Here is a 16,301-nt window from a genome sequence, read left to right on the forward strand (position 1 = left end):
GCTGGAACTTTCAGCTGCTTCCAACACCGTTTCTCATGCAGTTCTAATTAGAAGACTGCATGAGATCAATGTCAGAGGCAATGTCCTGCAGTGGTTGGCTGATTTTTTAGAAGATCGGACCCAAATAATCACTCTGGGTTCTTTAAAATATCGGCTAGACCCTCTTAGCAAAGAAGTTCCTCAAGGCTCATAATTGAGCCCGACACTGTTAAACAGATATGTTGCTCCTCTGGCTCAGACTGTTCAAACTTGTGGTCTCAAAGTAATCTCCTATGCTGATGATACTCAGCTGATCATTTTTATGGGACAGGACATTGATGGTACAATATACAGTGAACATTGCAGCCTGGATGTCCTGGAACTGTCTTCAGCTGAATAACGAGAAGACAGAGGTTCTGCTGTTTGGCAAAGCGCAACATCTCTGGTCTCCTCTTTTGGAGAGATACATTCTGTATCTAAAGGTCAAATTACATTACTATTGTCCTTCTCGCACTCCGAGAACCAGGAACAAAGAGTGTCTGTCCATTCCTCGTATTCGTGCCCCAAGTTATGGAGAAAGAGCTTTGTGCTAGATTGCGCCCATTGCTTTCAGGCCACGTCCGTAGCTGGGTGGACTTTGCCCAATTCAAAAGTTTGCTCAAATCCGGACTGTTTCAAGGAGTAGATGGGACTTATGAGGTCCAGAACAGAGGTACAGCTTTAGGTTTGATTTGTTGAACTTTATTAAATGGATACGGCACAGACTGGTATTTTCCTATCTTTTAGAAAACACAATACTTTCTAGGAACTCCAGGGGAATATACTTCATTAATTTGTTCTTGACAGTTTGAATAAAACCATTGACAAGTGTATTAGCTCACCATCTATTTTTGGTCTCCTACCGGGAATTGTAAGGGAATGGCCCAGATGAAGCCCTTCAATTAAAATCTGTGTCACACTTCGAGAAGGTCGAAACATATGAGCTTGTACAAATACTTGGGAGTGGAAAAATTACTCGTGGGGTCCCCTACAACAAAAGCAATGTGAAAAATAAGAATGCAGTTGGAGGGGGGTCCAGAAATTAATACACCCCTTTTGAGACTGCATGAATTGCAGACGATTTTGCTCATAATCAAACAACTGAATATCTTGGACATTTCCAGATATTTTGTATCACCTTTTTTCTGTGTGTTAACAGGTTTTGTGCATATTTATGTAACTTATCATTCCAAATTTTCATTTCTTTTAAAAATTCAGTTTTCATGCTTAATATCGTATATTTGTGTTACATGGACTGAATTTACGTTATGCGTTGTTGGTACTGTAAATTCGAGCATAATCACCAAGGTAATTAAATCATACACATTGAGTAAATCCCTTGTGTACTATATAAAAAAACTTTTTTGATATTGATGATTGACGGCATTCACTGTTCGCAAATATTTATTGATCCCTTCCCCCATAGACTACAACAGGATCAAACCCAGTTTTGTGTACAATAAACCAAACATGTGCCATCCCTAAAGAATGGCCAGTCATCCTCACCTTTAAAAAACAACTACTGCTAGGAGCAAACTCAACCAGTACTTACAAGCACCAATAGTTCACTGAACAAGACTCAAACTGCAAGTATTTTTGGATTCCAAATCGGCACATGAGCCACTGTTATTGTTGATGTCATTCTTACTCTCACCTTCCATCACATCGCTCACCTGTGTGCAAGTCACAACTACAAACCACTTCAATCAGCAATGATTTTCGAACCCACTAGGGAGCAGTCTTTTTCACTGACCAAAATAATAAATTGATAATAACAAGATAGTAACTGGCAGAATATATCACCCATTCCAGCTGAAAGCCAGTCTCTCCTCTTAAAGGCAGCATATCATTAAAATCCTCTGCCCTTAAGTGGATACTTACTCTGGGTCCTGTTTCTTGTGGTTGTCGCAGAACAGCAAGCAGGAGAGGGGTCTGCCATCATGGGGCTTCCACTCGTGTAGACATCTGAAATGGAAAGAGAAGAGACCAACTCACAAAGCTTAAACATCTTTAGTATTATGGCTTTGTTAAGGGAAGTATGAAGGGTTTTGAGTCAAGGGCAATTTAAGTAATTATGCAAGCCTGCAAAGTGCCACGATTTCATGGCATCCAAGTGTCACTGTGCTGCTCCATGCTGCCTTTCCACTTTTAATATGTAAATGACATGGCACCCACCTGATGTGGATGGAAATACTGCACCTAGAAAAGTACGGGATGTGTAGATGAATGGGTGAATCAGAGGGGTCATAATGGATAATTTAGCAGAGCGGACACTTGAGGGCAACCTCCTATCAACAGTTTGAATGTTATTGCATCCTGACCTCAGCCATCCATGTAGGTGCTTATATTCTACCCATTCATCCATCCATTTTTTTCACTCATTTGTCCCTCTTTCACCCATCCGTACGCACACCCATTCCAACAGCCATTTTTATGTGTATGATACCCCATTCTTCCACCCTTGCACTCCGTGATCACCAACTCTCCAGTGAGCACATCCATACTCTCAAACCAACGCACTTTCATGAAAAAAGGCCACACCTACGGGCTTAGAAAATACTTGTTTTTAAACATTAGAAACTTTTCGGGATCGAACAAATAGTGGGTAATGCATGCACGGTGTTTGAATCTATTACAGGTATTAGGTAGTATTACAGTTCCAAGCACAGTAGCCTTTTTCTACCATGCTACTGGTAGGAGGGGGGCAATGATGGGTAGTCTCAAAGTAACTTTTCCTTTTTAGCTCCTATATGGTTTGATAGGCGTAAATAGCAATTGTATATCTTAATTTGACTCTCACCCATTTCCACACATTTCACAGTTCACCATCTATAAAATCACCCATTATTTGTGTTCTAGTTGGTGCAAGGTTTCAATGAGGTTTTCTTATGGTTGCTTTCCTTTCTGTTTAAGTACTGAGTAGGTGCTTTGATATTGTCCATCAGTGCCTAACCTTCCTCAGCAATCTTTTTTCAACGTTGTATACATGGTAGCGTGAGAATACAAGAATAATGTTCATAACTCGCACAGCTAAGATGCTGCTGATGGGGGCTTAACATTTTAAAGAGAGCCAGGCAACTATGAAATCTTTTTTTTACATTTACAGCATAGACCTATGGAAAATCCTAATCTGCATGTGCTTTCAGTCCAGCCCTGGTTTCCTCATGGCACATATACGTAAAGGCTACTATTGCCCACAGTGCTTTGACCAGATGCTCAGATGATCAGTGTTTTGATCAGATGCCGGTGAATAGTCACTTTTCACCCCAGTGCACTTTTGCAGATTTCCTCAGCCATTTCTTCACAACAAAATGGATATTGCGACATTATTTTTTGAGAGTGTATTAATAAAAAAGGCACCCTGTTCTCTGTAAGCAAGTGGAGTGTGGTGCTGCACCATATGGCATAATTGGGAGCTCTGGGAGGTGGAAAAATATTAGATCAGGGAGGTAGGCGATAGAAAGCCGAGCTAATGGGAGCGACAGGCGTCTGAGGAAAAAGCAATGGGTTGCCAGAGGATGCATTGCTCAAGCGCTGCAACCTGCTCGTACGGGAATTAACTGCAGTGCATAACAAAGATTGTTCTGCTGTGCTTGCAAATATGCACTACAATTGAACAGCTCTTTTGCAGGATAGGAAGCTAGAGAGGAAGAAGACCATGCCTAGTGTTAATTTAGTGCCTAAGGTTTTTCTTCATCTTACATCAAAGGTAAATGTGACTGATGTCCAATGGCTCTGCTACCAGATGCAAAAGCATTGGTCAACAGTGGTTTAAAACAATCACTTTAGAAAGCAAAAACAGATGTCAGGCTTGATGCACAAAACAGTTAAACTAAGTGGCAATTTTCTAGTGTCAAGGTTATCAACGGGGGGGAGAGAAGGAATTGATTGTTGTCCATTCATTTCCCCATTTACAACATATAGGTAATCAAGAGGTGGAATGGACACTTGTTACTGCTAAACCTTTAGGTTAGCTTGGAACATCCTCATAAACGCAATGTTGTTCGAATGCGGTATATTCCTGTACTCCGCCCCACATTAGCGTTATGGCATTTATCATTGGATGTCCAATTAACGTGCTGTATGCCAGCCTCATCCAGAGGCAACCTTAGATTCTGGCAGCAGTGTCCAGAGAAAAAAAGGGTGATAAAAAATGATTAAAAAACAAAACTTAACCTGAGAAGAACTTTAATGGAGAAGGTTAAGAGTGTCCTCAAAAATGGTGGGTATAGGTATGAGAACAAGTTATTGGATCTCACTATACTACTTTGTAAATAGCGTCGACATGTTTCAGCTCCCTAGCGCCCAGCCGGGTCTGTGGAGCTTTCGTCAGGACAAACAAACATAGATTACTTACACTACTTGTGTAGTAATGAGCAGTGTTATAATGCGAACACTGGGATAATTCCCCTCAAATCTGTAGGGAGAGAGAAAACAAGGAGACAAGCAAGTATTTTCAGAAAAGCTTGTACACATGTATAACAGCGCATCTTTCTGGGATATACAGAAAACTTTTTTTGTAAAATTTTAGCTTGCATTATAGCTAGTGATTCAGAGAAAAGGTTTCAAACGGAGGGGGTCTTGAGAATGCCTGTGTCTACTGCTAGGTTTTAACAGAAACTTAACAAAGATTTTATGTGATCAAGTAAGTCTGAAATGGGTGACACGTGGTCAGTTAAGTTATGGGCAAGGGTCGTGCTCTTTTAGTATCACAAGTATTACTAGTAAAAGGACCACTAGTAGGGTATGCACCATAGTTATCAGAGGTAGCATCCAATTGCGTTATTTCATAAGGTAGCGATAGACTCATTTAAATGGATTGAAAATAGCTGGGGCAAGAACAGAGCTTAAGTGGATTACACATTTAAGCGGGGAGGAAAGGAGGCATAAATATACCATGTTGTACTTCATACCTTCAAGGAGGGTACGTGGTTCCTCAACGGGGATGAATATTCTCATTCTGGAATAGAGCTGAAAGGGGGGGGCAACTTTTAGAGTTTAGTTGCTCCGTGCAAAGCCTCATACTGAAAAGCGTCACCGGTTGAACAGAGAGAACGCCAAACTTACTCGCGTGTGTCGGTAAGACGCTGCTTGTGCTGACTCTGCCCCCGGATACCCAGAAGGACGTATTCCTATTCGTTTATATCCTTCACAATGATAGCGGTAGAAATAGGACTATGACGGAGTTGTATTTACTCTCACTGAGCTTTATTGGTATCTAGCGTGTGGGGAGACAGAGACAATATCATTATATTTTTAGCAGCGCTAAGTGCTACATAACAATGTATTAAAGGACTAAGTTGATGTTAGTTTTGTACGGTGGTGGACACACAGTTGGACTAGTTGTTTGATTTGAAAAAGTATTGGTCAGGCATAAATATAGCTCATTTGCAGGTCTATGATGTTGCACTCTATTGTAAGACATTCTTGCAAGGGGTTTTTGTGTTTGATGGTAGTTAGTAATACTCCTATGAACTGTTTATTTTAAAACTGGAATGGTTTTTTCAAGTGAATTGGTGCCAAGGTATGTTATCATTTAAGCCCGTTAGATGTGTGTTAAGACGGTTCACCCATCTCTGTTCTTTTTCGAACAGTCTTTTCTCCGCATTGTTTGTTTTATCTGTCAGCATCTCAAGAATTGTCCAGCGGAGTTCTTCACAGTCATGGTTTGCTTCAATGAAGTGGGAAGACAATTTTGTGGTGTTCTTCTTTAATCTGATGTTACTTTTGTGTTCTCCAATTCGCGTTTTCACCTTGCGACATGTCATTCCTATATATCGCTTAGCACATGGACACCAAATCTTATATATTACATGGGTGGAATTGCAATTTGTGTGGTATTTTTGGGTCCATGTGAAAGTGTCAGTGAGTTTTAAGGTCTTGGTGGTAGTGGTTAGTTTACACACTAGGCATGTGCCGCACGGGTAGTGACCGGTTACTGGCAATAGGTTTGTGTCTCTCACTAGTGTAGATTGTTTACCTACATGTGGACGTGTGTGGATTAAGACATCTTTCAGATTTTTTGTTCGCCTATTGGCGAACCTAGGTTTAGGCCAGTTGAACTTCCCTGTGGTGATCATCTGCCAGTTCTTCCTTATTAGTTTTTGAACTTCATAAGTTGCGGGGCAATATGTTGTTACACAAGTCACAAGATCAGGTGTGGGTTCTTTTGAATGTTGTTGTAGAAGACACTCCCTTGGTTGATGTTTTGCAAGTTTCTTACATTTCGCAATAGTGGATTGCGTGTAGTCTCTTGCTTCAAGTTTCTTACTGAGTATTTGAGCTTGGTGGTTGTAATCGCTCATTTTGCTGCAGTTTCTTTTCAGCCTTAAGAACTGACTATAAGGGAGATTGTCTCTTAAAGGCTTCGGATGGTAGCTTTTATATGAGAGTAAACTGTTCTTCGCAGTGGGTTTTGTGTAGGTTTTTGTTTCAATTTTCTCGTTTTCAATGAAGATGGTCAGATCTAAGAAGTCTAGTTTTTTCTTGTCTGAAGTGAAAGTGAACTTGAGCCACCTGTCACGACCATTAAGCCATTCCATGAACAGTCGTAGATCTTTCTCTTTATTCCAGATTACTATAGTGTCATCGATGTATCGTTTCCAGTATAAAATACTGGAAACGAAAGGGTTATTCTCATTGAATACAAAGATGTTCTCAAAATTGCTGACATACAATCCCGCTACCGAGGGGGCAAAAGCACTGAGATGCTGACAGATAAAACAAACAATGCGGAGAAAAGACTGTTCGAAAAAGAACAGAGATGGGTGAACCGTCTTAACACACATCTAACGGGCTTAAATGATAACATACCTTGGCACCAATTCACTTGAAAAAACCATTCCAGTTTTAAAATAAACAGTTCATAGGAGTATTACTAACTACCATCAAACACAAAAAACCCCTGCAAGAATGTCTTACAATAGAGTGCAACATCATAGGCCTGCTAATGAGCTATATTTATGCCTGACCAATACTTTTTCAAATCAAACAACTAGTCCAACTGTGTGTCCACCACCGTACAAAACTAACATCAACTTAGTCCTTTAATACATTGTTATGTAGCACTTAGCGCTGCTAAAAATATAATGATATTGTCTCTGTCTCCCCACACGCTAGATACCAATAAAGCTCAGTGAGAGTAAATACAACTCCGTCATAGTCCTATTTCTACCGCTATCATTGTGAAGGATATAAACGAATAGGAATACGTCCTTCTGGGTATCCGGGGGCAGAGTCAGCACAAGCAGCGTCTTACCGACACACGCGAGTAAGTTTGGCGTTCTCTCTGTTCAACCGGTCACGCTTTTCAGTATGAGGCTTTGCACGGAGCAACTAAACTCTAAAAGTTGCCCCCCCTTTCAGCTCTATTCCAGAATGAGAATATTCATCCCCGTTGAGGAACCACGTACCCTCCTTGAAGGTATGAAGTACAACATTGTATATTTATGCCTCCTTTCCTCCCCGCTTAAATGTGTAATCCACTTAAGCTCTGTTCTCGCCCCAGCTATTTTCAATCCATTTAAATGAGTCTATCGCTACCTTATGAAATAACGCAATTCGATGCTACCTCTGATAACTATGGTGCATACCCTACTAGTGGTCCTTTTACTAGGAATACTTGTGATACTAAAAGAGCACGACCCTTGCCCATAACTTAACTGACCACGTGTCACCCATTTCAGACTTACTTGATCACATAAAATCTTTGTTAAGTTTCTGTTAAAACCTAGCAGTAGACACAGGCATTCTCAAGACCCCCTCCGTTTGAAACCTTTTCTCTGAATCACTAGCTATAATGCAAGCTAAAATTTTATAAAAAGAAGTTTTCTGTATATCCCAGAAAGATGTGCTGTTATACATGTGTACAAGCTTTTCTGAAAATACTTGCTTGTCTCCTCGTTTTCTCTCTCCCTACAGATTTGAGGGGAATTATCCCAGTGTTCGCATTATAACACTGCTCATTACTACACAAGTAGTGTAAGTAATCTAGGTTTGTTTGTCCTGACGAAAGCTCCACAGACCCGGCTGGGCGCTAGGGAGCTGAAACATGTCGACGCTATTTACAAAGTAGTATAGTGAGATCCAATAACTTGTTCTCATACCTATACCCACCATTTTTAAGGACACTCTTAACCTTCTCCATTAAAGTTCTTCTCAGGTTAAGTTTTGTTTTTTAATCATTTTTTATCACCCTTTTTTTCTCTGGACACTGCTGCCAGAATCTAAGGTTGCCTCTAGATGAGGCTGGCATACAGTACGTAAATTGGACATCCAATGATAAATGCCATAACGCTAATGTGGGGCGGAGTACAGGAATATACCGCATTCGAACAACATTGCGTTTATGAGGATGTTCCAAGCTAACCTAAAGGTTTAGCAGTAACAAGTGTCCATTCCACCTCTTGATTACCTAAATCTTCTAGTGTCACCAGGCTCAGAAACACCATCAGACTTAAGTCCCCATACATACCTTGGCTGATCTTGGCCCTCAATGTATATTTGCCAGAACTTGACATAGCCATCATGACTGGCAGTTGCCAAGACCGTCCCGTCTGGTGAGAGGGCTCCTTCACTGAGTCGCTTCAGAAAGGAAAAAGAAAAAAGTTCATCTTAGCTAACAATGTAATTGTGGCATTTTGTGCAAGGTGATTTATTTATTAAAATCAGATCAACAATTTGAAAACTCAGCACAAACCCAAAAGAGAAATATTTGTGTACTACAAAAAGCCAAACTGAAACTACATTTATCGAAGCAAATTACAGTTGAATTTGTGTGCAGACAACTTCATAGTTTGGTCAACAAGCATACTCTCTTCGCCCATTTCTTGAGAAAGCAAAGCTGTAGAAACTTCCACTCCTCCAGCAAATTAAAAAATAACTTTTGCCATTTTCAGACTACACTAGCTACTGGTGCCAATATAGAGGACTGTGAATAATTCTGGATTTTATTTATGTAACATATATGTAAAGAGTACATTAACAATTACCACAAGCCACCCTGGCAATGGGAGAGATAGACAAACAAGCCATATACCAAGCCACAAAATAACAAGCACTGGCGTTGCCAATAGGTCTCGCAGTAGGAAAGTTGGAGCTATTGGTTTTGTAAATGACATTTTATATTTATGTTTTGTGATTTACAATGCCAATACTTTTAACTTTAGCAAATGTGACACTTTTAGCATTTGTAATGCCACATGTTTTATATTGACGTGACTTAGATGTATTGATATTACATATAACAATGGCTTTTAATTTTTTTAAATAATTAATACTTAAATAAAAGTGATTGTAATTTATAATGGCAATGGTCCGAAGTAGATAAAATAGTGGCAAAATAGAAAAACTGTGGCACAGAAAACAGGTGCATTTTGGTGGTTGCAGTCCTCGCTAGTTAGAGCAGTTTAAAAGAATCACTTGTATATTGAAAAGTCTACTCTGGAAACACAGTATCCTGTATTTCAGCAATCTGGTACCCCTACTTAAAGTCTCACCTTGCTCTTAACAGTCACACGGAAACCCAGAAAGGTTTGCACCCTAATAATAGGTCTCCCACCCCCTGTTACTCGACAGCCCTTTAATTGAGACAGGAATACATTTTCCGTTAATACTCCTTTCACATACGTCTTCTGTTCGTATTCAAGGGAGAGCGAAGAACCGCAGCTTTGGGGACACCAAAGAAGGTACTCAAACCCAATCATATAAAAGCAAACATATGGGATTAGTGATCGGAAAGCGTGCATATCTTGTATTGGTTAAGAAACCCCTTATCATATGATTGGAGAGATGAGTTCTTGTTGGTCATTCATTGGACACGAGGCCTCTGAAGCTGTGCAGTGGCTCGCCTAATAAACGCATGACAGTTATTTATTGGCGGAGGATTGTGACGTCTACGTACCCTGCTGCAGAAATTTCCACCGTAGTACAGCAAATCTTCCTTCAGCTTCTTCGCATCAGGCCTCAAAAAACCTCTCTGGCTGGATCGGCGCGCGGACAACGTGAACAGGATCTCAGCACTTGATCAAAATCACCAGGAGGCGGCTTTAGACTAATCAGACTACTACTCCGCCCCAAAGCAGTTTCTGTGACGGTTTCAGTCACCGAAAGCCACCCGGCTTGTATGCCAAAAAGTACGTCACTTCCTGCATGTCTTCCTTCCCAGCTGCGTAGGTAGCTCGCAGTGGCTTTAGCAACAGTAGTTCGAAAGTCTTTTAAATGCCGTGGTCAAAGTTCGAGCCGAGGCTGGCTGTTAATTTAATATGCATGTGGTTTTGCGCGATTGTATATCATCGGCACGGCATGCTTATAATCTGAATTTGCGAGGTACTGAAAAGGCTGGAGTGCCGTACGTGTTGCAGGCACGGCGCCAGGCCTCTTGGTAGCTATGCTGCCTGCCCTCACTGTGACGCAGCCTCGAGACATTTGTGCGTATTTATTTATTTATTTTTTGCGTTTTTAGGTCGAGTAATTTATTATTAGGTTGAGTAAAAGCTGCGGTTTTGTGCGGTCCCGAGCCCTCGGCGAAAACGGGATGAATGAAAGAAGGGACAGAGAGGAGGAAAGGTGTGAGGGAACACGGCCTGGGGGAAGAAGATAACGGAGGGAAGCCGGATGGGGGCGGGAGAGCCTGGTGGGGGGGCGGGATTGCGAGCGAGGGGAGGAGAAGTGTGGCGGGCGCGCGGAGGGAAGCCGGATGGGGAGGGTGAGGAGAAATCCAAGTAAGGCTGTGTGCGGGGAGAGAGAGGGGAGGTGCTGGAGCTGGGGAACAGATGGCCGTGAAATTTTATGGCCCAAAAGCGCGTGCCTTTGGCCACGTGAACTCCGCACCAAAAAGCCATTGGTTTCACGAGTATTTTGAGCACTTGAATTCTCTCCATTTCGGAATGGAAAAGGCGAAACCTAAAAACCAGAGCTTATGGGCTTTTTGAATTTGGAGAGGACTACTCACAGCAAATATGATAAAACGAATTCCAGGCCTTGCAAGTCTGATATAAAAATAGCAACATGCCAACCAATGGCACACTTCACTAATCTTTGGAGATATCAAGGTAGGACAGTTAGCAGATTGGATCACTCAAGATGTCTGATAACATTTTAAAATGTTAGATAAGACTACTGGAACTAAATTCTTTAGTTTTAGATTGATGAATACACATTCAAAATGTGTTAGCTGAAGAAACTGGAGAAGATAGCTTGACAACCCTAAGTATAAACAGTTGCCGTAGTGTACCCTGGATCACACTGCGGCCTCACTAACTGAAAAAATATGTGAATTTAGGCAGAACAAATTCCTTATTTTTTACATTAAAAAGTTTAGGGGGGGCGTGGCTTGGAACCGAACAAGATGTCCGCACATTAGGAGAGCTCCGTGCCACAAAAGCTGCTAATCACTGCCAGCCGCAATTTCTTTTTAGAAACAGTCCTGCTCCAGCAGTAATTGATGCACCGGAGAGTACAGTAACGTCTGTGGGGTTGGGTTCCCTGCTCGTCTCCCCCCACCCCTGTTGGAGGAGGACGTTGGAGGCCCCGAGACTGGACCAGGGTGAGGCCTATCATATCAGCTGATGAGAGCCCTGGACTGTGGTGCGGCCTGCCCTCCGCTAGCCTAAAGACAAAAATTAGAGGCTGGGGGGCAATCTACGCCTGCTGGACCCCAGAGCTGGCCTACCCAGACCTCCTGCGTGGGGGACCCTGAAGGAGATCGAGATGCAGCAGGCATGGCCATTGGGGCTGTCAGCGTGCACATGCCGTCTCTGTTGGACAGAGGAGGAGCGGTGTGCTGGGCCTGAGAAGCGGATCGAGTTGTTAAGTCCCTAGACAGAGGGCTACACCTTGATGGCACCCGGAGTCTGGGAGGCCTGAAGTACAGAATGTGAGGCGCAGGCTGGGCAAAAGCCTCAGAGGCATGTCTACTGTGGAGGGATGGACAGCCACTGGGGTAAGGGGAGCTGCGGTCCCGAGTGTGCGGCCTGAATAGGAATTAGACAGTGCGGCCGCTGCAATGTTGACTTTTTCCTGCTTGCCTCTCCACGCACCTCCAGCCCACTAATTATTGCTTTCTTTGCCTTGATGCATGGTAGCGGGTGAGTGCACTGTGGGGGGACATAGAGAGGCAAGGCGATACAAGCTTGCATCTGCGCAAGGTCGGCCTGGTGTGTGTTTGATCTTGCCCCTCATGCTACTTAGTGGGACTCAAGGAGACATCGGGCCAAGTATCTGGGGGAGCATGGGGGCGTCAAAGGGCATTTGGTAGCATGTGTTTGAACAGTGTAAGAGGTGCCAGCGGCCCGTAACAAGTGGCAAACATACAGTTGATGGGGGGCTCTTACTTCACATGGTGCACTTCAGGTCCAGGGGGCATTTGGTGGTGAGCAAGCCCCTTCCCATATATGGCGCACTTCAAAAACTGACTCTTATGCTGCCTGAGAGGTGAAGAGTGCGGACCAGAAGAGATCTGGGGACATGCAGCTGGACAATATTAATTAGTGCTGGTAGCTTGTAACAAGGGACAAGAATTTAGTCGAAGGCTGGCCCGTCCTCTACATTGTGGGCTTACAAAACTGACTTACATTGCCCGGAGGGTGACAGGTACGCAGATGACAGAATGTGGGAAGGGGTGGGTACCCCTACCAGAGGGGCATCTGCTATTAGACTGGCACCTAGTGAGCATCGGACTCGACAAGGAGGTAAACGTGGACCAAGCGGGTGCCACAGTCAACACGCAGAAAACTGAACCTGTGGGTGGGCAAAGATTTCTGGTAAGGGTGCCGCGACTAACACCTGGTGGGGCTGTGGAGTGATGAACCGCATCAGCAAACAATTAAGATTGGAGCCTCATGATCCATTAAAGTGTAAGTAAACACCCTCAGGGGTTACTTTGTGGTACAGGTTCAATTCATACATTAGGCACGGACATCCTGAGACCAAAATGAGAGGTGAACGCACAGATCAACAAAAGGAATAACTACACTGTGCAAAAACCACAGTCGAGGGCGTCAGACCAGTCGACTGATCAGTCTGCGGTGCAGGAGCGCTCGCTCGGCACCATCAAGGCTGTCATAAATTACCTAAAGGGCACCATCGAGCCAAAATTAGATGCCAGTACCATCGACGTCTATCTCCTCAGAGTCACTTTCCGCAAAATTTAAAACAAGGTTCATACAGCCAAAAGATTATTTGGATGTCTATGTAAGCCACTGTTAATTGGACTGTTAGAAATGTGAATATACTGTATGTACACTGTATGCTGCATATAAGAGGATAAAAAAAGTACAGTAAGGTTCATACAGCCAAAACCAACATCCACCAGTTGCCATCCACATCCAAAGGGCTGGAGGAGCAGGTGCAACATTTCACAAAACAACAAATGATGCTGGCAGTGTAGCTGGAGGAACTTCCATGGGGCGGTCCTGTGCCCAGAGTCTGGCTTGTCTGTATATATCACATTTTCAAGGAGAAAACATCTACTTTTTTATGATCAGATTAGGGTGTGGAGAAGATACATAGATGTTTTCATTGTCTTGAGAGGCAATAGAACGACAGCCGAAGCATTTCTCACATGGTTGAATGGAAAAAACCCTTTTCTGTTCTTTATTGGAACGATGACAAATGAGTCTCTGGCATTCCTTGATTTGAATATCAGAGCAGAAGATAGGGGCCTTGTGAGTAGTGTGTTTTACAAACCTACTGATAGGAACAACTTATTATCTTTCAAAAGCTTTCACCCTCGCTCCCTAAGGAAGAACCTCCCTTACGGACAATTCCTGCGTCTCAGCAGGAACAGCTCTGCGCTGACTGACTGCAATAAAGAGGCAGACTTACTGAGTTGTAAGCTCTGTGAAAGAGACTACCCTGACCGAGTAATTGAGAGGGCTCGGAAACGAGCTAAAAATAAGAACACAGAAGCTCTACTTGAAGCACATCATTCAGAGCAGGAGGACAGAAGTCTCTGTGTAACTAGGTATAACACAACATCTAATCAAATGAAAAAAATAGTACAAAAAAATTGGGGTATTCTGAATTCGAATGGCCTCAACCAACCATACACCCCTGTTTTCGTTAAGAAAAGTGAAAGTATAAAAGACATGATTGTCAATACACGACCCTGGACCCCAAGACCCTTGGAGGCGACCAGAGAGCACCTCTGGAATTTACCACCTGTCATGGGCCATTATGCTGGTGGCTGTTGTAGAGCTTGCCCAGCCTCACTAAATGGCAGAAGCATAGATATTAGCCTATGGCAACCTTGGGAATTGAGGAAACATACTACCTGTAAATCTGACAACGTAATCTATTTGTATAAATGCCCTTGTAACATGCAATATGTGGGCATGACTACAAGGCGAGTAAAAATACGCATATTAGAGCATATGAGTAAAATACGGTGTGAGAATACGAATACTAAGCTCACAACACATCATAAAGAGATGGGGCACACTGAAAAGAACCTATGTTGGACAGTGATTGACAGACCATACATACCACCGACTGTAACTGACATCAAAAACTTTCGTCTGATTAGAGAGCAGCGGTGGGTCGATAGATTGAAGAGCAGCACAAGAGGCCTCAATGACTATCCCGTGGCACCATCTCAATGGGATAATGAATAATTAAGATATGATGGTGCAATTGGAAACTGCAATCTATGGGGTCTGTAGGAGTGCAACATAAACACAGTGTTTCCTTACAACCCTTTCTGGTTAACTATAAGCCTGGCCCTATTAACATATGTACCTAGGGGGACAGTTTGCTCACATCCACAGACTGTGAAGGATGTTTGAAACATTTGTGTTTTAGATTGGGACTAGCACATTAGCTCCCAGCCTCAGAGTAATGATTATTGATCAATTGTGGCATTTGCTCTCCCAAAATGTAGAATAGTGAACATAGAGAACAATCATTTGGAAACATCTGCATCACATCGCGTCTCATTAAGCTGCTGCATCATCAGATATGAATGATGACAGAAGTCTAGGATTATATTTCCAACATGGCTGCCATGGTTTTATCAGAGGCACCCTATCAGGATTGATTTACGAACTTTGTATATGGGCGATTCCCGCTTTTGACAACATTTGAGCATTTGTTGCTCTTGTGAGGTTGTACAACTGAGTATATAAAATAATTCCCCTTTTTGAACAGATTTCTGTTATGATACGAAGATCGCAGCAATCCAATATGGCCGTGATGAGTAGGACGCACCGGGTGAAGGAGTTGACGTTACAGCATACTCCTGTTCCCTCCGTTGCATTCTGGACTGTACACAATATTTACGAGAACACAGTCTTAACCACGTTGGCATCACCAAAACAACAATGTCTCCACTGGAATTCATAAAAAAAGGACAGTAACAATAGTGATATAAATCACAAAAGGGGGGCAGGAAGGGAGACCACAACGATGAAAGTGGAGTGAAAAAGGTTATTATTCGTAAGTAGTTATAGCAGCACTACAGTGCAATTAATTATACAATGACTGTTAGAAATGGGATCCCCGGCTGGCCAGGGCTTGCGCCAAAGTCAGTCAGAGACCACCACTCCTAAGTCAGGGCAAGGGAGTTACACGCCAAGATAACCCCCGCTCACCCTCTAGGTAACGTGGCGCGAGCAGCAAGGCTAAACTTGGAGGCGATATGAGTTAAGTATTTGCGCACGCACCCCAGCAATAACACCCAAGGCCCACCACAAAGGAAACTCCACACAAGGTTATATATAAAAATAGCCTTTGTATTACACCAAAACACATTAGATAAAAACACACACTTTACAATGTGCCAACAGGCACGGGCAGAATTTACAAGGGATATGTACAAGACAGGGCCACCTGGACCACTGTCAGGAATCAGCACTTTTAGAACTTAGAATACAATACTTGTAGGACAAAAATAGAACAAAGTACACAACCAGTACCTACTGGTAACCAGGACCTCACTAGCACCACCTGTACTAGCAAGAACAACCAACTAAATATCACCATACATTTAGGGGTATAGACCTGGGGACAAAACACATGATGCATAAACATACATTCAGAGGTGCAGCGCAGAACACATGATGAATAATCTACCCATTCAGAGGTGTAACGCAAAAACACACAGTTGCGCAAAACTCAGATAAGTCACCACCTGTGACAGTCCCTGTGTCCCAATGTCAGGGTCCTAAACGTGGCAGTTGCCCACAAAGTGCTGGGCAACTGGTGCAGATAAAGTTAGGGCAACGTTGGAGCCTCGTGGGCTCAAGAACCACCACTGTGGCACTGCTGAGCCTCTCTGGGCTCTAGAA

The 16,301-nt window shown here is 42.9% G+C and overlaps 1 protein-coding gene across 1 annotated transcript in view; it reads right to left on the bottom strand.

The window, feature by feature from the left end:
• EDC4 (enhancer of mRNA decapping 4) overlaps positions 1–16,301 on the bottom strand; it is an 841,744-nt gene that overhangs the window by 609,257 nt on the left and 216,186 nt on the right. The window contains exons 8-9 of the mRNA XM_086945254.1: positions 8,492–8,601; positions 1,900–1,983 (exon numbers count right to left, since the gene is read on the bottom strand). Of these exons, the coding sequence (XP_086801380.1) occupies positions 1,900–1,983; positions 8,492–8,601 (194 nt within the window). The remainder of the gene's footprint in view (positions 1–1,899; positions 1,984–8,491; positions 8,602–16,301) is intronic.

This window comes from Lissotriton vulgaris, chromosome 12 (assembly GCF_964263255.1).
Source record: "Lissotriton vulgaris chromosome 12, aLisVul1.2, whole genome shotgun sequence".
NCBI classification, from domain to species: Eukaryota; Metazoa; Chordata; class Amphibia; order Caudata; family Salamandridae; genus Lissotriton; species Lissotriton vulgaris.